At 22.1% G+C, this 25,634-nt stretch overlaps 4 protein-coding genes across 4 annotated transcripts; all 4 read left to right on the top strand.

Moving 5' to 3' along the window:
• Nucleotides 1–5,723: 5,723 nt before the first annotated feature.
• On the top strand, nt 5,724–15,373 carry SRAE_X000100700 (A disintegrin and metalloproteinase with thrombospondin motifs 9; the record flags this gene model as incomplete). Its single annotated transcript, XM_024650695.1, has 8 exons — nt 5,724–6,402; nt 7,093–7,318; nt 7,369–7,555; nt 7,635–11,729; nt 11,802–12,047; nt 13,751–13,918; nt 13,969–15,198; nt 15,248–15,373. The coding sequence occupies 8 exons, from the start codon at nt 5,724–5,726 to the stop codon at nt 15,371–15,373; spliced, it is 6,957 nt and encodes a 2,318-aa protein (XP_024498467.1).
• Nucleotides 15,374–17,764: 2,391 nt separating this feature from the next.
• On the top strand, nt 17,765–19,246 carry SRAE_X000100800 (Chitin binding domain-containing protein; the record flags this gene model as incomplete). The annotated part of the gene is made up of 2 exons (XM_024651806.1): nt 17,765–17,813; nt 17,859–19,246. The coding sequence occupies 2 exons, from the start codon at nt 17,765–17,767 to the stop codon at nt 19,244–19,246; spliced, it is 1,437 nt and encodes a 478-aa protein (XP_024498468.1).
• A 1,497-nt stretch (nt 19,247–20,743) lies between these two features.
• SRAE_X000100900 (GH07323p) lies at nt 20,744–22,771 on the top strand (the record flags this gene model as incomplete). The annotated part of the gene is made up of 5 exons (XM_024652917.1): nt 20,744–20,803; nt 20,856–21,391; nt 21,437–21,615; nt 21,656–21,921; nt 21,983–22,771. The coding sequence occupies 5 exons, from the start codon at nt 20,744–20,746 to the stop codon at nt 22,769–22,771; spliced, it is 1,830 nt and encodes a 609-aa protein (XP_024498469.1).
• Nucleotides 22,772–24,548: 1,777 nt separating this feature from the next.
• SRAE_X000101000 (GDNF/GAS1 domain-containing protein) lies at nt 24,549–25,393 on the top strand (the record flags this gene model as incomplete). Its single annotated transcript, XM_024654028.1, has 2 exons — nt 24,549–24,718; nt 24,775–25,393. The coding sequence occupies 2 exons, from the start codon at nt 24,549–24,551 to the stop codon at nt 25,391–25,393; spliced, it is 789 nt and encodes a 262-aa protein (XP_024498470.1).
• Between the last annotated feature and the right edge of the window lie 241 nt (nt 25,394–25,634).

The raw sequence follows: 25,634 nt of genomic DNA on the forward strand, positions 1-25,634 counted from the left end.
CTTAATCATAGATAGCTTGTTTTTTATTTTGTTAGAATCTTAAAATATCTTTAACATCATTCCATTCATTGAATGTGAGGAGATTTTGTAGTTTTTTTTAAATGTCTTATTGTCAGTTGGGTGTATGAAAATTTGTTTGATTTATTAATTATATCTGGTTACCTCATTATTTTATAGGCCATATTTATTTGTTTGACAATTTTATTAAAGGATGTGAAGCTATTTAGAAATAAAATTTTTACTTCAACATATCATTTTTATAATGTGAAAATAATTTTTTTATACTTCATAATTATGAAAAAGAGGAGAGGTCTGGTGATTTTATAAAATAATAATATTATGGAGAGATAAATAATTAAATTTTTAATATTTTATTATTTCTCATTTTTATAATTGAAAAGAAAAAGAGATAGAAAAAGTATATTATGTTAATTTTCTTTTTCATCATAATATTCTCATTTATTTAATTAATTAATTCTTTTTTACTTTTTAAATAAACTCTATCATAAATTATTATTTTTATCGTTATATTTATTTATATACTCATATAGTAGATATAAATTATCTTTATTATTTAAGATTATAAATGTATATAATTTTGTTATAGTCATTTTAGTTCAAAAATTCTAATATTTATAAAAGTTTTAATTTTCTTTTTTCTTTTATATTTATATATATTTGGTTGGAATTAACAAATACTTATTTGAAGTAAATGACATTTTTTGAATAGTAATTACAATACTTCTTCCTGATCTCTTTTACCCACGCAACTGCTTAATATAAAATTTATATTAAATATATATTTCGTTGTTCTTACAACAAAAAATATTAACTGACAACATTGTTTGTTTTTCCTTTTTATATATCATTTTTAAAGATTGACGTAATATGTTAAATATATATTTTATTTATTTTTTTCAATTTTCTTTACAAAAATTGTTTCGTTATAATATAGTGATATTAAATTACTAAAAATCAACCCAATTCTATTATTTTTTTTTGTAGTATTTTTAATTTTTACTATAAACCTATTATATTTAACTTTGATTAGAAAAAATAATAAAATATGATCTTTAAAGTTGTAGATGCAATTTAAGTATTGTAATATTAACCATTTTTCAATTTTAGATTATCTTTTTGACCACTACATAATATAAGTTGATATTTAAACTATTTCAATAAAATATAACCTTTTAGCTTAGAAATAATACTTATTATATAAAAATTACAACCATATTTCATAATTTTAATGCAAAATTGTTATTTTTTTTTTATCTTACTCATTTATAAAAACAATTTTTATGAGTAATAGTAATTTTATATGATTTATGCCTTCTTTCTTTTTAGAATGGTATCCATTAACCATTAAATACTCATTAAGTCATAAAAATTGGCTAATTATTTTGAAAGTACAAAAATGATTTATTAATAAATACTCATTGTTATATAAAAAGCATTTAATTATCCTATGTATCTTTTTTTTTATGTAGTTTAGATATTAAAGTACTACAATTTTTTTGTTTTATTGAAAAGGAAAAAAATATATATATTATATATTTAAAACATCTGTTTTACTATTACGGGGTATAAATAGAAATTATCTAATAAAAAAAATAAATAAATATCATTTTATATAAAAGATTTTATTGATAATTAAGTTGTCAATTTATAACCTTCTCATTTACATAATTAAATTTAATAGATGTGACAGTTTTTTTTATATAAAACCGGTACTTTTAAACTTTATATATACCTCATTCTATTTTTAAATAAAAAAAATTAAATTGATAAATTTATTAACTTTACTTTTATTTTACATAAATGATACACTTTATAGTATCCATTATATTTAAAACTATTTTAGTTATGTAGAAAAAAAAAAAATAGTTATTTTTGGATTAGAGGAAATTATTTTGGATAATAAATTTATTTTTTAATATTAGTAATTTTATTCTTGTAAATTAGTATATTAAAATTATTTATTTATTATAAGACTGATTAAAAGTTGTTTAAAAGAGGTATACATTAATAAACCATTTTTAAATAATAATTTTTAAAAAATATCATTTAAATGTATAATCATATATATATATATATATATATATATTGTTTTATATTTTAATAAATAAATAAAAAAAAAATATTTTTTAAAATATTTTGATATAAATTAAAAAAAATTTTTTTTTATTTGTAATAGTAAATGACAAAAATATGCATTATTCAATCATTGCTTTTAAACACTCTTTTAATTTACCTATTCTAATCAAAACAAAATGACTCGGTCACTAGTAGTATTACGGTTATTGAATATTTATAATTTATTGTCAAATTTTTTTAAAATATATATATTTATACCATTGCTCAAAGGGCAATCATAAAAAAAGAAGAATAGTATAAAGAGATGATGAGATGATAACTGAAAGTTATGATGTTTCATAGTGGTTTTAAAAAGCGCAACAGTTACTCTCTTATATTATTTTTTTTTTATTACCGCCATTATAAATAATATATCCAATGATGAAGATATCTAAAAAATTTTTTTTTGCTAATATCTATTCATTTCTAGGTTAAATAGAAAAAGCTTAACTTTAATGTATATATAATAAGTTTGGTAGACTTTCTCAATTAAACATTTTTTAATAATAAAAAGCTTTAGAAATTTTGGGTATAAATTCTTCTTTCTTGATATTTTCAACTTTGAGAGGACCTATCAATGACCTGAATTACCTTTCATACAGTCCGAGACGATTATCTTCCTCTCTTTTAAATGAACAAACACAAAATATAGTTTATTGGTAGAGTCATTTAGGAAAATGTAGAAAGAAAATCGGGAGAAAAAAATAAGCATTTTTAATCTAATTTTTTAATTGACAGTTTTTAAAAATTTATTTACTTAATCATCTAACCAAAACCTAATTTTACTTCCCTATCAACAAATTAAATTTATATTATAATTTTTTTATTCCATATTTATTAAAAACCATAATATGTATAACTATCAATTACTTTTTTCATTATATATATTTTTTTTTTTAAAAAATTTTTTATTATTTTTAATTCACTTTTTAATTTATTAATATTTTTTTGTTTGTTTTAATAGTTAACAAAAAAAAATTATTACAATGAATATTGTTATAAAATAATCTTTTATAAGACATTTTTTTTGATCTAACAATTGACATATTAACATATATATATTTATAAATATTAAATCATTCTTATGAATTACTTTGTTACATTTATTAATAAATTTATTAAAAAGAGTAATATTAAAGAAAGGTTATCAGAAAAATAACCTTTTATCAATAAGACTGTTTTACAAATTATATTCTAAAAATATGAATACATGTTTAAAAAATAAACAATATCGGGATAATGACTTTATATATACTTTATAATTTTAATCAAGATTAGACTCAATTTATAAGGCTGTTATTATGATAGTTTATCATCTTAACAATTACTTACCTTTTTTTTATTATAATTTTAAATCTTTTATCTTTACACAAATAATTCCGTTAACCAAAGAATTTTCCATCCTTCATAGTATCATCTTTTCTTAAAATACATACATATCTTTTTTGACAAAAAAAAAAGTAATATATGTAATTACATTTCATTAACACACATGTACATTCTTGAAGATTGTATAAAAAAATTATTTCCTCCTTTAAAATATTTATTTACCTTTTTTACTTTTTAGTTTAGTATAAGTTTTCTTAAAAAATTTCTGTCTTTATTTTTTTTCAAGATGATATATAATTAGAAAAAAAAATTATTTTAGAAGAAAGAAGTTTAAAAATTATAAGTTAATAGAATACATTCTCTAATATTACCCCTTCTCTTGACACTTTCGTTTATATTAATTTTCTCCTCTTCATATAATATATATATATATATAATTTTTATCTTATCATTTATTTTTTGCCTTCACTTCTATCTTTTTCTTCATCATCATCTACAAAACGGTTGCGCATCACAAAAATTTTGTGAAAAAATTATGCTACATCTTTTGTCTTGAGGATCAAGGTATGTGTGTTGTTAACTTGTAAGTCTCCTTTTATTATTTGTAGGATAGTTTCTAATTACTCTTACTACGTGTATCTATTGTCTCAATGAATTCTCTCTCATTGACTACACATTCTTTCGATGAGGTCAAGAGTAAACCTACAAGAATAAGATATACCTATATATTATTTTTTTTGAAGATGTTTTCTAAATATTAATGGTAATGGCTAATTATTATATATCTTTTTATTTTATAACAAATATTTCTATTTTTTTTTAAATAATACTAAAAATTGTTTAAAATATTAAAAGTTAAAAATTTTTTAACGGGAATCATTAAGTTATACAATTTTAGTTATATTAATTGTAAATAATATAAATCACATTAACAAAACCTATTCATGTTCTATGAGGCTTAAAATTTTATATAACTTAATTATGTGTAAATTATCATTCATCAAATATTTTTGAATATTATAATTTAATATTAATAAACTTAATGATCTTTATAAATTTATTACAATTATATTATTTTTATCTATTTTTCTATATAATATATATATATAAATTTTTAAAAATACTTATTTAATGATAACTAATAAAAACTTTTTTTCAGATTTTTATTAAAATTTATCATTCAAGTGAAATCAAGCGATCTTTTAGTTTAACATCCCAGAACAAAAAAAGAAGAAAACTTTAAGAAATCTTGGTTTTGCTTTTGATAATTCAAACTAAATTATATATATTTATAATATATATATATATATATTTCTATTGTGGCTACTTTCTTTTCACTTTATCTAACCACATTTAAATCTATTTATTCTAAAAATTTCGCAACATTAATATATTTATTTGAAAAGTTTTTGAAGGTGATCCAATTGTATTTTATTAGGAAGACAAGTGCAAATATATTAACTATAAAATTTTTGGTCCCTTTTATTTTCAACATATTTGAGAACCTGTGTGTATGTGTATATCTGTGTTAAGGATTCATCTTATTATATACATTTCAATCTCTTAGCACAACAATAAATATATATATATATATTCATAAATATATATATTAACATTTGCAGCCATTTTGTTTGTCATTTAATTTGAAAAAAAATTATGCCAATGAGTAAAAAAATTTAAAAGAATTATATAAAGAAATTGTTTTTTTTTTAAAATTTTGGAATTATAGAAAAAAAATTTTGTCAATTCAAATTTTATCATTCCAATTTTTTACACTTATCAAAAAAAAAAATTTAACTAAATATTTATATATATTTTAATATCCTTTTTACTTTCAATCCAAAACAAACTTTCACAATTAATATTTATATTTTGTAAACAGCTTTTAAGCGAATTTTACTAATTATATTATTAAATTAAATACAAAAACAAAAAACGCTTAATCTCGTCAATGCTTCAACCTTACTACACGTAAAAAACAACTTTTGTAGTAGTAGAAAAATATACAAATCAATTAACAAGTCCTTCAATATAAAGATAAAAAAAAACAAGTTAAAAAATTACAACTAATCTTCATAATTTTATTGCACCCATTTGACTTTCAGTTTGTTTTTCTAAAAGTCTCATTTATTGCAACTAATTTTTTTAACATCACATTTCATTTTTGAAGTTAAAAAAAAGTTAGTTGCTTGAAGAGAAGATTTATTAGAAAACAAGCCTTTCTTTTTTATCAAATAAATCCTGCCTACATTAGAGACATGAACGTTGAGGGGATTGCTTCAACGTCATCATCAATGTATGATGAGACTGCCGTTGATCCTGAAGGATCACAATTGATAAAACATTGCCAAAAATCAATAAATAAATATCAAAATCAAAGACTTTCAAATACAGCAATATGTCGAAGAAATAATAAAATGAATATCTCAGGTGATAATAAAAAATTAACTTCCTATTTTGAGAATGATTCGATCTCAACGAGTAGTAGTAAGAGCAGTAATCTTTCATATAATGAAATAACAAATTATAATGTTCCAAGTCCCAAATTAAAAAGAAATATTAATGAAAAAAATAATTATATTGGTGACCTGAGACAAAATAACAATCTTCTTCAATGGAATGAAAAAAAATCCATATTGGATGATACATTTTTAGATAAAAATTTATCAAAGATTCCTTCTTACAATAATAAAAAAGAACAATATAACGGAGGAATTATTAATTATTTAACAAAAATATTTAAAGAAATCTTTCAAAATCATTTCTTATTAGTATATGTTGGTGCTTTCATTATAACAACACTTATAATTATAATTTCTTTCTTAGCATTATCTTATACACCATTACAAAATTTTCAAAAAATGTCTTTAAGTAATAGGAATGTTAAACCATTACCCATTAATGAATATGTAAAGAATAAAAAGACAAAATACTCAGGTAAGAAAATATCATGTCATATTTAATTTTATTATCATCTTATCTAAATCTTTTATTAATATTTCTTTTAATATCGTTTTTTTTTTTAACTTTTAAATAATTTTTCATATAACTATTAACTCTACTTTACTTCCCTCTTTAATTTTAAATTTTTTTTAATCATTAAATGTGTTGCGATAAAATATATTTATATATAATATAAATTATTTATCAATAAGAATAGAAATAAAAAAAAGAAATGTATTAAATTATATATAAAAAGCTATTCCAAAAAAAAGGAGAATATTTTAGTATCTAATGTCATTTTACCATTAACTTCTACAAAAAGATAAAACTTTTTATGTTCAAAAATTTATTTGCCTTTTTTTTCAAAATCCACTTTCTCTTTATGTTTCTCTCCTTCAATCTACCTCTTATTCTTACATTTTTCTTGTATTCCTCAAAAACCTTTCATCTAATTTCTTTTTTTTTTTGTATATTGACTTCTTAACCGTCATACATACTACTCTTGAAAAATTTTGTAACTATATTGTTTACTTAAACATTCCTATGTCTCTCTTTGATTAACCTTTATTAACCACAAAAATATTTCTTTTTTTTTAACAAAATAAAAAAAAACATATTATTAAAAAAAAAAAAAAATAATAATAATTTTTTTAACAAATTTTAAAAAATTTAATATTATTATAGGTACACCACAGTCAGAAGGAGTTATATGGTCATTAAATCGTCATCAATTCAGAAGGAAACGATCAACAAATTCTGTAGATGATAAAAAAAATGTAAAAGGTGTTAAAGGTTTGGCAAGAGATTGTGGTTTAAGATGTGTTTTTAAATTAAGAACACTTAAATCAAAAGAAATATTAAAAATTAATCTAATAAGATGGAAGAATATTTTACCATCATCTAATGAAAGGTATATTTAAATATATTAATATTTATATCTATTTTTATAATTTTTTTTAGTAAATATGAAGACAATGAAAATGATAATAGTAATAATAAAATAATACCACTTGTTCAATTTTTAGATTCAGAAGATCAAACAACAGCATATTTAGCTACAACTTCACCTAATTGTATGTATTCAGCTAAAATAGATGATGTTAATGAATCGTCTATTGTTAATTTATGTGATTCACATTATGGCTTAGTAAGTTTAAATGAAAAAAAAAACTATATACATATATTGTACAGTTTTTAATCATAATTATTTAATTTTTTTTTTATAGTTTGGTACACTTTCACTACTTGATGGTACATATATTATTGAACCAATAATAAATGATGACAAAAATGGATTAATGAAAATATCAAAGAACACAGAAATAGGAAAAACACAAAAGAGTCATTTAATTTATAAATCTAAACCAGCAAATTTTGAGCATGCTAATAAACCAACAGATTATGTCCCTATTATTAAAAATATTACATATAATAATGAAAATAATATAATAAATGAAACAAATAATGTTTATGGTGATGATTTATATATGAGGAAAAAACGTTCAAGAAGAAATGCCAATTCATGGGATCATTATGTTGAAGTATTAGCTGTAGCTGATTTTAAAATGCTCCAATATCATGGTGATAATTTAGAAAATTATGTTCTTACCTTATTTTCAACTGTTGCCTCTATCTACAGACATCCATCACTTAGAGCAGCTATAAATATTGTTGTTGTTAGATTAATAATTATACGTAATGAAAGATCAGGACCATTTATAAGTAATCGTGCTCAAGAAACATTACAAAATTTTTGTGAATGGCAACAAAATTATAATGATCTTAATGATGATCGTATTAATCATCATGATGTTGCTATTCTTTTAACAAGACAAGATATTTGTAGAGCTAAAAATAAATGTGATACATTAGGTCTTGCTGAACTTGGTACAATGTGTGATTATAAAAGAAGTTGTGCTATTATTGAAGATAATGGATTATCTGCTGCATTTACAATTGCTCATGAATTAGGACATGTTTTTAATATACCACATGATGATGAACCTAAATGTGGTTATTATATGGCTTTAAATAAAGAAAATTTTCATATAATGGCACCAACATTACAATATAATACTCATCCATGGTCATGGTCACCTTGTTCAGCTGGTAGTTTAGCTAAATTTTTAGATAGTCATCGAGCACAAACACAATGTATTTTAGATTCACCTATTCAAAGAAAATATTATGATAAAGTTTTTGAAAATCCATCACCAGGTGAGATGTATGATGTTAAACAGCAATGTCAATTTGTATATGGTCATGATTCCAATATATGTCCATATATGCCAACATGTCGAAGATTATGGTGTGCTGTTAAAATTGCTAATAATCAAGGTTGTCGTACACAACATATGCCATGGGCTGATGGAACACCATGTGGAAAAAATTCATGGTGTCATGCTGGAGAATGTGTTGGTATGAGTCCAGAACAAAGACCTAAAACTGATGGATCATGGGGTTCATGGCATTCATGGGGTGAATGTTCAAGAACATGTGGTGGTGGTATACAAAAAGGTTTTAGAGATTGTGATAATCCACGCCCAGCTAATGGTGGTAAATATTGTCTTGGTCAACGTGTACGATATCGTTCATGTAATATTCAAGATTGTCCCTGGGACACACCAGCTGTTCGTGAAATGCAATGTTCAGAATTTGATGGTAAAAATGTTGGTATTCATAATGTTCCACATAGTGTTAAATGGATACCTAAATATAATGGTTTACATGGTAATGAAAGATGTAAATTGTATTGTATTGAATCTGGAAAATCAGCATTCTATCTTCTTAAAGATAAAGTTATGGATGGTACACCATGTGATAATTTTGGTGATGATGTTTGTATAGATGGTAGTTGTCATAAAGCTGGATGTGATAAAATACTTGATTCTGGTTTAAAAAGAGATATATGTGGTGTTTGTGGTGGTGATGGTACATCATGTACTGTTGTTGAAGGTACCTTTAATGAAAGAGGATCATATGGATATAATGAAATTTTAAAAATTCCAGCTGGTAGTGCAAATATTGATATTAGACAACATGGTTATAACAATAATAAAGAAGATGATAATTATTTAGCATTAAGAAGTGAAAATGGTGAATTTCTTCTTAATGGACATTATCAAGTATCTGTATTTAGAAAATTAGTTCATATTAATGATGTTATTCTTGAATATTCTGGTAGTGATAAAGTTGTTGAAAGAATTAATGGTACTGGTCCAATAAGATCAGATTTATATTTACATGTTTTAACTGTTGGTACATTAAATCCACCAGACATACGTTATAAATATTATGTTCCAACTCATAAATATCATTATCTTCGTCAACCAACACGAACATTTTTATGGAGACATTTAGATAGATGGAGTTCATGTTCATCACAATGTCAAGGAACACAAAAACAATTATTTTCATGTTATGATTTAACAACAAATCGTCAAGTTAGTGATCAACATTGTGTTCATGTTAATAAACCATCTGATGTTATTAAAATGTGTAATATAGATTGTTATTTAAAATGGCAAACAATATCACAAAGTTCATGTTCTGTACCATGTGGACATGGACATAAATATCAAAGAATTTTTTGTGTTAAACAACATATTAATGGTAGTGATGAATATGTTCATGAACAAGAATGTAATGAAGAAACTAAACCAGAAACAAAAGTACCATGTTTTATTGATTGTTCAGGTAAAAGATGGAATTATACAAATTGGTCAGAATGTTCTGCTACTTGTGGTAGTAATGGAATTAAAAAACGTCATGCAACATGTATTGATTCACATCAAAGAACAATTGATTCATTACGTTGTAAAAATATTCAAAAAGAACAAACTGAAGTAGAGTGTAATAGAATACCATGTCCACATTGGGTATATGGAGAATGGACAGAATGTTCTAGGACATGTGATGGTGGTATTCAAGTTAGACATGCTAGTTGTCATGATGCTTCTAGTAAAGATGTTAATCCAAATTTATGTCCAAGAAATGAATTATCAACAAGACAGCAATGTAATACTCAACCATGTAGACAATGGAAATTTGGTCCATGGAGTAGTTGTTCAGTAACATGTGGTAGTGGTGTAGAATCAAGAACAGCTCAATGTATTGATAATAGTGGAAAAACATTACCTGATGATATGTGTGATATACAACAAAAAATAATTCAAAAACCATGTGAAAAATTATCATGTCCACAATATAAATATACTGAATGGAGTTCATGTTCTGTTACATGTAATGATGGATGGAAAAGAAGACGTGTTTCATGTGTTGATCATAAAAATCAAGATGTACCATTATCAATATGTAAAAAATCAGGTGAACCTGTACCACCATCTCATCAACCATGCAATTTAGGTTCATGTCCATTTTGGAGAACAAAAACATGGGGCCCTTGTTCAAATTCATGTGGTTCTGGATATAGAAATAGAATTGTTGAATGTATCTATAGAGAACAGATTGTTGATGCATCAATATGTTCAGAAAGTGATAAACCAAAAGAAAAAGAAGATTGTCATTTAGCTGAATGTACTTATTGGTTAACAAGTAACTGGACACCATGTAGTGTAACATGTGGTGAAGGTATTCAATCAAGAAATATTTCATGTGTTAAAGGAAATAAAGTAGTTGAATCATATGAATGTGATTTAAAAACACGTCCTAAAAGTGAAAAACAATGTATAAGAGATCAATGTCATGATAATAATAATAATTTACAATTTAAAAATAATGATTATTCTTCTGAACAAGTATCAAGAGCACAATGGGTTTTCGGACCATGGTCTGATTGTTCCAAATCATGTGGTAATGGTACACAACGTAGAATTGTCATATGTCGTGATACAGCAAATGGAAATAATTTAGAAACAATATATTGTCGTAATCTTGAACCAGTACCATCTGAAAGAAATTGTATGTTAAAACCATGTGCTAGTTGGAAAATAAGAAATTGGGCACCATGTTCAGCAACTTGTGGTATTGATGTATATCAAGAAAGAATTGTTACATGTGAAGCTAATGATCCATCCCAAGCACATCTAGTAAATGAAAATACATGTGATCCAACACAGTATCCTGTATCAAGAAGAAAATGTGATCTTAAACCATGTCCAAGTGTTAGAGTAATAACTTACGGTAGTTGGATAGCTGGTGACTGGACATCATGTTCTGCCCCATGTGGTGGTGGTTGGAGAAGAAGAAATGTAACATGTAGTACAAATAGATGTAAAGAAACAGACAAACCAAATGTATTTGATAGATGTAATAAGAATGCTTGTAAAACAGGTGTCTGGCAATATTCACCATGGACTAGGGTAAGTTAAATATTAAAAATTTATGAAGAAATTTTTCAAATATTTTATGTTTATATTATTCTTTTTTTTTAGTGTTCTGTGTCTTGTGACAATGGTATTCAATCAAGACAAGTCTGGTGCGAGAAAGATATAGTTAATAGAATAAAAACTTCTGATAATGATTGTTATCAGGAGGAAAAACCAATATTAACAAGACAATGTACAATGCCAAAATGTAGCTTTAAAAATAATATATTATTATCAAATATTATTCCTAAAAATGGAGAAAAAAGTATTAATAAGAATACTTACAGATGGATAGCTGATAAATGGTCTTCGGTACGTGATACATTTAGTTTAATATCAGATAATAATCTTAAGAATAATAAGGACAATCTATTAGTGATAGGTGATGATAGAATGTCAAATAATATTTTGAATTTAAAAAATTATGAGTATAATCATACATTTAACGAGAGGGAAATAGAGAATTTAAGTAAAGAAAGTATTAGTAATAGGTATATGAACATTCATTCATCTTATGATACTAGTATATTACCTGTCCAACAAAGACGTCGTTATGGAAATCGTCGTCAACAGATAACTAAGAGACATCATAAATAGTTCAATTCATTTTTAGTTTTAAAAAAAATATGACTCTCTATTTTCTAATTATATATTAGGTTAAAAGAGAAATAATATAATGTCTCGAATATATACATATATATATATATATATATAAATCTAAAATTACATAAATTTTTTAAAACTTTAAAATTTTCTTACTTTTGATAGACATTAAAAAATATTATAAAAAGAAAAATATATTATTATAATATTAAAAAAAAATCAAAATAAGTTTTATGAAAAAGTTTTAATCATTATATATATATATATATATATATATATTATATATCACATTACACGATAGTGAAATAATATATTAATAATTAAAAATATTTATTTTACTTTAATATAAATATTGAAAAATTTTTTTTTGCTCTTATCTTGTCTAATGATCCCAAACATGTTTATTATTGTTTGTACTGTACTTTGAAATGCTAGTTATCATCTTTATACTTTTATGATATATTAATCATTGTCATCCTATATATGTATACAAAATTTGTATAACAATTATAGTCTTTTTTTTTTCAACTAATAAATTGTTGTCAATCATTTGTGCAAGTATCTCATATCAAAGCCTTTTTTTCAACCTACTATATTTTATGACATAGGAAAAATTAACTTTTTTTTTGAAATTCTCACAAAGAAATACTCTATATATATATATCATTACACATATACCTATTGTCTATAAAAAAATTTTTATTGTATCATAAAAAAAATTGTTCAATGAATAATGTGTATCTTAATTCATATCTTGTCAGTAAAAAAAAAGTTTATTTTCATTCAAAACTTTTATTGTTATATTTTTTTTTGTTTTTTTTTTCAATATATAATATTACTTCAGTGTATTAAAAGAACAATCATTTCTATAAATTTTAAAAAGAATATCACAAAATGTGTTCAAAAATTAATAAATAATCAAAAATTTTATTTGATTAATTATATATTATATATATATATGTTATAAATTGCTAAATATTATTTAGCATAAATGATAATTATTAAAGTTTTATACCGAATATTAAAAATAATATAAAGATTTTTTTTATAAATATTGTGTTTATGTGTATTATAATTATATAAATGTTTTTTTTAATTTTTTCCTATCCTTATTTCCCTCAATCATATATAAATTCACTTCTTTTTATCATACTAATAGTTTACCTTATCATTATATTTTTATTTACTTTATTTTTCCTTTAAATTAAATATTAACTTTAGTACCTAAATATAAACAATTAATCATTTTTATCTTAACAAAGTAGAAAAAAAAAATTAACATTAGATTAAAAATAATAATTTTTAAAATACGTGACCTATCCATATTTACACATTTACAAATAAACCTCTTTAAATGAAATTATGTTTATTTAATATAAATAATCTTATTTTTTTTAAAATAAATGTTTCAGTGTTCAAAAAGTTGTGGAAAAGGAAGTAAAAATAGGAGAGTATATTGTATAAATTATAAACAAGAAACTGTCAATTCAACTTTGTGTAATATTAGAGAAAAACCTGAAAATGTTATTGAATGTAAAGTAGCTAGTTGTGTTAGATGGAAAGCTGATAAATGGTCGGAAGTAAGTTTTTTTTTTTAATAGAATTTTAACAAACAATTATATTTTTTTAGTGCTCAGCAACATGTGGATATGGTATTCAACGAAGATCAATACAATGTAAACTTGGAAGAAGACCTGTTCCACCTGATATTAATTGTATGCATCTTCCTAAACCATTAGAAACAAGAAAATGTAAAATAACAGATTGTCCAATTTATAAATGGCATGTTACAAGATGGAGTAAATGTACTGATCCATGTAGTCCAATGAATCAAACACGAAAAGTACATTGTGTTAATAATGATGGTAAAACAGCTGCTTTAAGAATGTGTAAAGGATTAGAAAAACCAATATCTAAAAGAGTATGTGATATATCAAAATGTCCATATTATTGGGTACCTGGTTCATGGAGTACCTGTTCAAAGACATGTGGTGATGGTTTACAGTTTAGAAGACTAGAATGTAGAGTTAAACCACAAAAATACTTTAATATTACAACAACAACACCAAAAACTCCTAAAATGCCTATAGTATTATCAAAATTATGTATGCCATTACCAAGACCATCAATATCTAAAAAATGTGAAGTTAGAGATTGTAATGCTAAATATCATTGGACAGTTGGACCATGGACACAATGTTCTGCTTCATGTGGTGAAGGATATAAATTAAGAAGAGTAAGATGTGTTGATAAATATGGTAAAAGAGTAAATAAGAAATTATGTAGTGATATTGAGAAAGATAAACCTTCTCGTCGTGAATCTTGTATTATAAGAAATTGTCTTCCAGCAAATTGTGAAGAAATTAAAGCACAAACACTTAATAAAAGTATTAATGATGGTGATTATACAATTCTTTTTGCTGGATATAAATTAAATGTTTATTGTCATCGTATGAATGATTCATTGCCAAGAACTTATATTAATGTTAATCCAAATACAAATTTTGCTGAAATTTATAGTAAAAGACTTCTTAATCCAAATACATGTCCATTTGATGGTCTAAGAAATGATACATGTGATTGTAAAGAAGAAAGATATGAAATGTCTGGTTTTACATCATTCTCTAAACTTAGAATTGATTTATATAATATGAAAATTAATCTTCATGATTTTACATTTTCAAAAAATAAATTTGGAGAACAAATACCATATGGAACAGCTGGTGATTGTTACAGTGCATTTGATTGTCCACAGGGAAGATTTTCTATAGATTTACGAGAAACAAGTCTACGTGTTTCTGATACTGTACGATGGATTGATGTAGGACAAAAACCAAGTTCAAGAATTGAAAGAGCAGAGGTATGATTAAAAATTTATTTTTAATGTATTTATTTTTTTTTAATTATAGAACAACGCATATATACTGGGATATTGTGGTGGAATTTGCGGAAAATGTAGTCCTGATCCATATCGTGGTTTAACTGTAGAAGTTGATCAAAAACAAAAACCTATAATAGGAGAAAATAAAATTTAATTAATATTTATAGAAAAAAAAAATTATAATAGAACACTTAATGCATATAATATATATAAGCACATGTGCATACATATATAATTTCACAAATGATTTCGGTGGTAATAATCTTCTGCTTCTCAAACAATAATTATAAACTTTAAAGATAAAAATTATTAAAATGTTATATAATTATTTGCTTAAAATATATACATAACAAATTTAAATTAATATTTTTTTTTTCCAACAAAAAAATTATAAAAAATTATTTAATATTATTATTATGATTAATAAATTGGTGAAGAAAAGAATAAAAGGACTATTTATAATTATGATTATTATAATTATTATTATTGTTGTTTTTTTTTATAAATATTTGCTTTTATTATTATTTTTTTTTTGTATATTTAAAATTCACCTATTTAATATATATTACAATATAATTTAATTAAAAAATAAAATATTTTATATATCTAAATTGTGTTAAGAAAATTTTTTTTTATATTATAAAAAAATGAATAAAAAAAAATGAGTAAATCTTTTAAGAAAATAGTTTATAAAAATGTGTAATATTTTTAATATATTTTAAGTTGTTTCTTACTAGACATTATTATGTCCATTTATCACTTTAAATGTTTTAAATCAAAATATTTTTATATTATATTGTTAAAGCTAGTCAAAAATTATTAAATGTGTATACTTATAATATGTATCGGATAACAACTTATTAACAATATAACAATTTTATAAAAATACAATGACAAAATAATTTTAGGATCACTTTTTAAAATCACCTTTTTAATTGGAGTAAAGAAAAAACTAGAAACTTGATGAAACTTTTATTATCATTTTAGATGGTATATATATTCTTTTTTATACTAGAATAGACAAGATTTTTAAATGGTATATAGTGTGTGAAATAAGATAACACGATTTTTATTTTAAGTACATTCTTATTTATTTGTTTATTATTATTTATTTCCTTATATTAAATTTTTTGATATAAACATTATAACATGAAATAAAAGAAAATATAAAATAAAAATTTTTAAGAAATAAAATACGTGAATATTATATAAAATTTATGTATTATTATTCTTTATATTTACAATATATAAAATCAAGATAATAATAATAAATTTATTAAGGATATCAAGTTGTAATAAAGACGAAAAATTTTAATGTTACATTGACAACAAAATTTATTTGTTTACATATAAATATATATATTTATGATAATCAAAATAATATTTTAAGAAATTTGATAGCTATGTCTATTTGACATTATCTCTACTCCATTTTTATTATAAATTACTTTCAAATTGTTATATACAAAAAAAAATTTCTTTTTTTTAAATAAACTTGATAATACACTTAAAATTAAAACTTTATAATCATGTACTGTTTTATATTTTTATTATTAAAAAAAAGAATCAAGATTTTTTTTTTTTTCATTTTTGATTATCGATGTTAAAAAATAAAAAATAATAATTGTTTGGAATGTTTAACTAGATGTGTTAATAATTTTGTATATGTAATTTTAAAAATAATCAAAATGTTTATAAAGATGTATGAAGTGGAAATTTAACTAGAATAAGAGTAATTAAACACTAAAAATTAAAAGATTATCTTTATTATATTATTGTTAAAAAAAAAAGAATAAATTAAATATAAAATCATTGAAGCATTGAAAAAATATACCATTTTTCCTATTTAAACTATAATCTTTTATGTATTTAGAAACAAACTTATAATAAAGAAGAACAAAAGGTATTATTGTATTAATTCAATTTAAGATTCTTTATTAAAAATTGTTATTATTTTATATAAAAAAGACAAGTTATGAAGATTCAAAAATGTTTCATCTTTTCTTTATCCTCTTTTACTCGTATTCTTGATTCTTTATAACAATACAATAAGATGGACCTTGTTAACTTAAGATAATCATCTTTTTTTTTGTTTTTTTTTTTTTCTACAATTTTTACACTAACACATTCAATTGAGAGATAATACTTTTTTTTTATTAGAAGATTTTTTTGGTTTCCAATCAGAAAAATATACATATTTATATATTGTACTTGGAATAAAATAGAAAAATATTTATTGTATATATACAAATAATAAAGTTGGTTAACATAATATTCTTACATTACTTACCTAAATATCATATGTCTAATTATTATACAAATATCACATCCCTCACCTTCTAGTTCATGGGATATATTAGTAGAGGCGGAGGAAATAGAAGTTGGGACAGGAGTCTATATATATATATATATATACATTTAAATTATCTGGACAAATCATTTTTAAAAATTAATATAAGGAAAATTATATATATACATATAAGAAAATAAAGAATTATCATATATTATATTAAAATTTTAAAATTTCTAAAATACATCTGTAAAAATGATACATTTTAATCTTAATTATTTATATTTATATTTTCTTTTTATAGGTAAGTTAATATAATTAATTATTTTATTAGTATTATTTTAATAAGGTGTATTATATTGTAATGAAACAAAAACACCTGAAACATGGGAAGTAATACTTGGTGATGTATGTCAATTACCAAATTTTCCAAGACCAACAGCTGATCCAAAAAGATATTTAGAATGTATTAAACAAAAAGTTAGTCTAGATCGTAATGATTTAGGAACATGGCAATTACGTGAATGTTTAGATGGTTTTAAATTTGTAGCATCATCAAGATCATGTAAAAGTATTTCTACTATTCGCAAATCACAAGCATTATGTGATTCACTTAATGCATCAAAATATGATTATTGTAATGATAATAGAAAAATTTATACAATATCAGAAACAATACAAAATCCAAGAAAATGTACATGTCCTAATGGTGATAATAATTGTGTATGTCCACAACCAGAAATATTATCACCTAAACTTTTAACAAATAGATTAAAAAGACAATTAGATAAAACAGAAATACCAGTATTAGGTAATTCATATAAAATAACAATAAATCTTCCATCATGCCCATGTAATACAATGGGAGAATCATCATGTGCATGTATTGATAGAGATTTAAATAAAGTTCAAGTATATAAAGATACATGTTGTATGGAAAATACCCCATCATTTTTAACAAATCAACATGTATGTCTTTGTAATGATTATCAAACATCTTCAGTAGGACCAACAATAACAACAACAACAATATCACCACAAGTTCCTTTTGTATATACAACAACAACAATTGGTAGTAATATTATAAATGTTAATGGTAAAAATTGCCAAATAACAACAACAGGAGAATTATATTGTCCAGAAGATAGTCAATACACTTATACAGAACCACAATCATGTCCATTAGTTGTCTCTGGTATTGGTAATGCACGTTATCAAGGTATCTGTTCATGGATGACAGATCCATTAGCTGTTGATCCAGAATCTAAAACACATTTTCTTCAATGTCAACCAGCACCAAAAAATTTATATTGTGGTAGATGGCAAAGAATGCCATGCCCAAAATCAACTGTTTTTGATGTTAATATTCAAGTATGTGTATGGGATACTTCATCATCAGGTAAAACTAATGGTATTGAAACTGTTGAAGAAATACCATTACTACCACCACAACAAACAACATCAACAATATATCCACCATATAGAGGTGAAAGTTTGACAACAACAAAAACACCATATATTTCACCATATATTACAAGTTTTACTCAACCACCTACAGTACCATATACAACAACACAATATAATGAACAATATAATCAATGTTCATGCAAAGGTGGTATACCAATTGGTACATGTAATCAAAATTATCAATGTCCAGGACAATCATTATGTCAAATTAGTATAAATATTGAAACAAAACAAAATTGTAAAGTATGTTGTTATTATAAAAAGAAATAATTTTTTTTTATTATTATTTCTTTAATTCTTTCATTCAACATTTCATGTTACTTTGGCACAAATTTAATACTATCAAAAATGAATTACATACAAAACAATTATCAAAATAAAACATTTATTTTATTATATCTTTAAAATAAATGTTATAATTTTTATTAAAACTATTCAAAAATATTATAATATATTATTGTATATCAAATTTTTATTTAAAAAGAAAAAGAAAAAATTATTAACAATATTAAGAAATTTCTTTTACAAAGAAAAAAAAATTTATAAATATTTTTTTACACTATTCTTATTTGTATATCAAAAAAAAAAAATATATAAAAATTCGAACTATATACATATTTTTTTTTATAAAGTTTTTAAAATAACTAAACAAAATGTATTCAATTATTGTATCAATTTTTTTTTACTTATTGTATTTTTAAATAAAATATAAATTTAACAATATATATAAATGATAAGATTAAAAATTTTTTTTGTAATATAAAATAAAATTATACATTATTTTTAATTATCATAATACTAATTTATTACTAAAATCTTTTTTATATGATTTAAAAAGTGAATATAAATTTTGATAGTTAAATGTATAAATATTTATTTTTATAATTTAGTTAGATATTAATAATATAATTTTAATAAGGTAAAAGTGACAATTATATATTGTATCAATTTCTGACAATAAATGTATTAGAATAATATTATTATAAATCATTAATTTATTTGAAATTTATTTAAATCTGTCATCAATATATCAACCACCTTCTTTTAGTATTTCATTTTATATAAGCTGATTAGAAGAAGTAGTAACAATAGATGGGAAAATAAAATGTATTAGAAAGATATATGGCAATATTATATATGATACTTGTATATTTTTGTTAATATAAATATTTTATTATCTTAACTATACTTGTATTATTTAAAATTTTTAGTTTTAAATACAAAAAATATATATATATATTATCTTTTTATTACAACTTTTGTATATATGTATATATATTAGTAATTCATTAAAAAGATAATTTTTTGATGCGTCATAATATTACATATATTTATTACTAAAATATTTAAAATAAATTAACATCTACCATTTTATTGTAATATATATACATATGTATAATATATTTAGAATTATTATATACTTTTGAAGATCTTTAATATAATTTTGTACACATATTTATAGTTATTAATATATTAAATTATTCATAAAATCTTCTCTCATAATATTGATACATATATCATATTCAATAAGAATACCTCTTTGAAAAGTTAATATATTTTATAATATTACAAAACATTTGGGAAGTATAAAATTTTATCATTCTATAAAAAAATTTTTTCCATCTACTATTATTATTGGTTGAAGGATATTTATTAAATTATTTTTTTTTTATATAAATATATTTTTATTTATATATATATATATATATTACGATATTATAAATAAAAGAAAATATTACAAAAAAAAAGAAAAAGAAATATAGTAAAATGAATCGTTACGGTTCATCTGTCAAGAATACATTTCTTAATGTTATCAATAATAGAGCGGTATGTTTAATACCATAATAAATTTAATTTTTTTTTACAATAATTATTACAGTTTAATGTAATTCTTACTTCAATAATAGTATTTTTATCTATATATATATTAATTGTTGGATTTTTTCATCGTAGTTTAATTCATCCATTAACTGATATTGAAACATTACCAACAGATGAACCATCGACAATTATTAATGAAAATGAATTAATTGAAGATATTCAAGAAAGTACTATTCAAACAATAATATCACTCTTCTTTTTATGGTTTATATCATTGATAGCATCAAAAATATTTAGAAGCATCTATTTACCAGCATTAATTGGATGTCTTATAGTTGGTATATTATTTAGAAATTTAGAAATATTTAAAGAATTTTTATCAATTGATATATTTTGGGCAGATTCAATAAGATATATTTCATTTATTATTATTCTTATACGATGCGGTATTGGACTTGATTCAATTTCTCTCAGATCACATTGGCTTTTATGTGGTAGTATTGGAATTATATCAGTTATCTTTGAGACAATAACTATTGTTTGTGTATCATATTTTATCTTCCATATTCCATTTGGTTTATCAATATTACTTGGGTATGTTATAAATTTTATTTTAAAAATTTCTTTTTTTTTTTTAAGTTTTACTGTTGCTGCTGTTTCTCCAGCAGTTACTGTTCCTACAATGATTCATCTTCAAGAGAAAGGTAGAGGAACAGAAAATGGTGTTCCAACAATTGTTCTTGTTTCAAGTAGTATTGATAATTTATTTTGTATAACAGCAATTAATTTGGCTATTTCTATAATTTTTAGAAGAACAGGTATAATTTATTAGTAATATTAATTATTATTCTTTTATAGATTCATTATCATATACACTTATGAGAGTACCAGTAGAAATAGCTGTTGGAGCATTAGTTGGTATTATTCTTGGACTTATTTTAAGACATCTTCCTAAGAATGATTCAAGTGTTGTTCATTTTACAAGAACTGTCCTTCTTGTAACTGTTTCATTTGCTCTTTCATATGGGTGTAGAGCAATTTATTGTGAAATAGCTGGTCCATTAGCAGTCCTTCTTATGAGTATTGTTGTTTCAATGAGATGGAAAGCTGATAATAATGAAATGGTATTTTTTTTTTATTAAATAATATTATTTCTAATTTTAAAAAAAATTATTTTTCTTTTAGACAAGAATTGAGGAAAATGCTTTTGCACATGCATGGAGATTAGTATTTGAACCACTTTTATTTGCCTTAATTGGATATAATTTTGTTATTAGTGATCTTAATGGTGATATAATATTAATTGGACTTGCAATAATTGTTATTGGTGTTGTTGGAAGGATTGTTATTGTTTTTCTTATTACAATTTTTAGTCATTTTACAATGTCAGAAAAAGTTTTTACAGCTTTTTGTTTTATGCCTAAAGCAACAGTTCAAGCAGCTTTAGCACCAGTTATTTATCAATTTTTATTAATTGATTTAGATTGGAATACACATGCAGCTTTCTTTATTTCAACATGTATTATTGCTATTATTATAACAGCACCACTTGGACAAATTATTATTCGTTTATTTGGATATCTTTTATTATCAAAATTTAAAATAGATCCATTTGGTAGGATGAATCCATCAAAAGCTTATGAACCTAATCATTTTATGAATGAGATTAATGCTGGGTTAGGTGATAATATGCAAACTGTGCAAAATGAAGTTTTAAGTGTTTTAAATGGAGCAAAAAGTACTATAAAACCATCATCATCAACATCATATAAAATGGCTCCAAAACCAATAATTCCTAATAACACAATTGATTATCATAAACAACAATACATGACACCATCGACATCATTTCCTGAGATAAATAATTCTAGTTATCAAGAATTTAGAGAACGCCGTTTGGCGGAATTGCGCAACAAAAACGAAATTATTCGCAGTGAATATGTCACTGAATCAACGAAGCAAACTAAATTTTAAGTTTTTTTTATTAAATATTTTGATATTGTTTAATATGCTTAATTTTTTATTTTGTTTATTTTTTTTTAAAAAATATTATTGTTTATTGAAAAAATTTGAATCATTATAATCATCTTTCATAACATTTGTATTTCATATATTAGAATGATAAATAATAGTTATTCTTTTTTTTTATTTTTTATAAATTTTTTATAGTGGTAATTATAATAAAAAGAATAGTAATAGAAAAAAAAAATTTATATTAAATAAACAATATTTTCTTCTATATAAAGTATTATATTAATTATTTTATTGTTTTTCATATTACAACAATATATCGCGAAGATATATTCAAACATTAATATTTTTTCTAGTACAAAAGAACAATTAATATAAAAATTAAGTTTATTACAATTACTTTGTATACACAAATATATATTTACATTTTTTTTTTCAATACATATCTTAACAATTGAAAAAGTATAAAGTTGAGTTATTGTTTAGATATAAACTGTTTTATTAACATTTTACTTAAAACATTTGCATATAAAATGTACATATTTAACTGCAAAAAGTAATTGTTAAAAATTTATAAGTGTCACTCTTTAAATTATTGTTATTATTATAATAAATATATATATATATATATTTTTTAAATCTATATTTTAAAGTAATTTTTAAGATTTTAACAAGTTTAATATTATTTCACAATATATAATACTTTAATTTTTAAAATATTTAACAGATTAATTATTATATAAAAATATGTTTATCATTTTATATATTAAATATTATGAGAAAATAATATATATTTGTGATTCTTTGCTTTTGAAATGCTCCAATTAACATCATTTTATATTTCATCAACTAAAATCACATAAGAATATTATGTATCACTTTTCAAAGTGGATCTTTCTGGTCTTCAATATTTTTATTCATTGATAATAAAATATTTTTAAAAAGTTATATGATTTATCCACATTACTATGATTATTTGAAAGAACAATAATAATAAATATTACCAAATAAATTAAAATCTCATTCTTAATATTTATTTTAATTTCAAAAATAAAAATACTTTTATTCTTTTTTTTTATCATAAACAAGTCTTGTTGCTTTGTCATCATCAACTAAAAATCCATTTTTTTAAGTATATGTTGATTAAATGTCTACAAAATAAAAAAGGATTGATATTATTAAGTTAAGAAGTGACCAATAGAGTTAAGATAAAAGAAACACACATCTAACTAGAATATTAAAAGATAATAAGAAACAACTACAGATCAATGACAAAAGTAATTGATAATAATTTATATAAACACCCCTTATGTAAGATTATTTAAAGATAACTTTTTGGTAAAAAAAAAGTACTCCCTACATTATATTATATATATAAATTTCTTATAAGATTTTTCAAAATATCGTTTATTTTAAAAAGTTTTATTATCAAACAAGTTTATATAAATATATATAATATTACTGTCCTTAATGTCCCTTCTTTCTTTCTTAAAGGGTAGGCTTTATATTCTAGATCAAAACATTTTCAATATTTTATAATATATCATTATTCTTATTAACTTTAAATTATTATAGACCTCAACAATACTTTAACTTCTTTACTTGTATAAACATTTATAATTTATTTTATTGTTAACTTTAAAATAAACTTTGTAATTTGTTATTTAAGGAGATACATTTATTTATAATATAATTTCTATATTACTACTAAAATATTATAAATTTTTTTTTTATTTATGTAAAATTTTATTTTATTATAGTTTTAATATAATTTAAAGTAATGTCATTTAATTGGTATATTTTTATACCATTAATTATTTTTATCTCATCAATTTATGGTATAAATGAAAATGGTTTACCAATTCATTCAGAAGAATGTATCACAGCTAATAATAATTGTGAAAATAATACTGAATGTATTCATAGATTAGCAGTCCTTCAATCAGCATGGTAAATAATTATATATATTTTTTATATTATTATTATAAAATAATAAATTTTTATAGTACAACAAATACCTGTCAACCACAATGCCGTTTAGCAGCTTTAAATCTTTATCAAAATAATTTAGGTAGATTACTTCTTCGTACTGATGCATCATGTCTTCCCGGTAAAGATGAATTAGAAAAATGTGGTTTCTTACCAAATTTAGAAGAAAAACATTGTTCATTACAAAAATTAGTTTGTGAAACAGATATGAGATGTAATGCTAAATGGGAATTATTTGTTTCTGAGTGTGAATCAGAATCAACGACAGGAAATTGTTCACCTAAATGTCAACAACTTCTTAATGGAACATTAACTACAAAAACTGGTAGTGGTTTTTCTTTATGTACCTGTACAGATAAAGAAGATCAACTTTGTGAACACCTTCGTGATAATGTTATAGGTAAATGTATATCAATGTCTGCTGGAAGCATACATCATTACAAACCAGATATAACAATTCCTTCAACAAATCTTCCTACATCAACAATATTAACTACAATGAAAGTTAATAGTGATATTAAATTACAAAAAACAACACCAAAATTTAAAATTTATAATAGACCTGCAAGTAGTAATGTTGTTTGTACCTCTATTATAACTTTTTTCCTTATTATGATAGCTAATTTATTTATTTAAAATCTTGAAAATATGAATCAGGCAAACTATATTTATACATAATTTTTAAGGAAAAAAAAAATCCAGTTTTATGTACAGACAATAATGCAAAAAAAATAATGTTAATTTATCAATTTATAATGTGTATGTAAATTTTCTTCCTTATTTAAAACACAGATACTTTATAAAATATTTAAAAGGTGAAAAAAAAATTGTTTTTAAACAATTTGTTATTAAATATAAAATAAATACTATATATTTT

This window comes from Strongyloides ratti, scaffold srae_chrx_scaffold0000002, assembly GCF_001040885.1.
Source record: "Strongyloides ratti genome assembly S_ratti_ED321, scaffold srae_chrx_scaffold0000002".
NCBI lineage: Eukaryota > Metazoa > Nematoda > Chromadorea > Rhabditida > Strongyloididae > Strongyloides > Strongyloides ratti.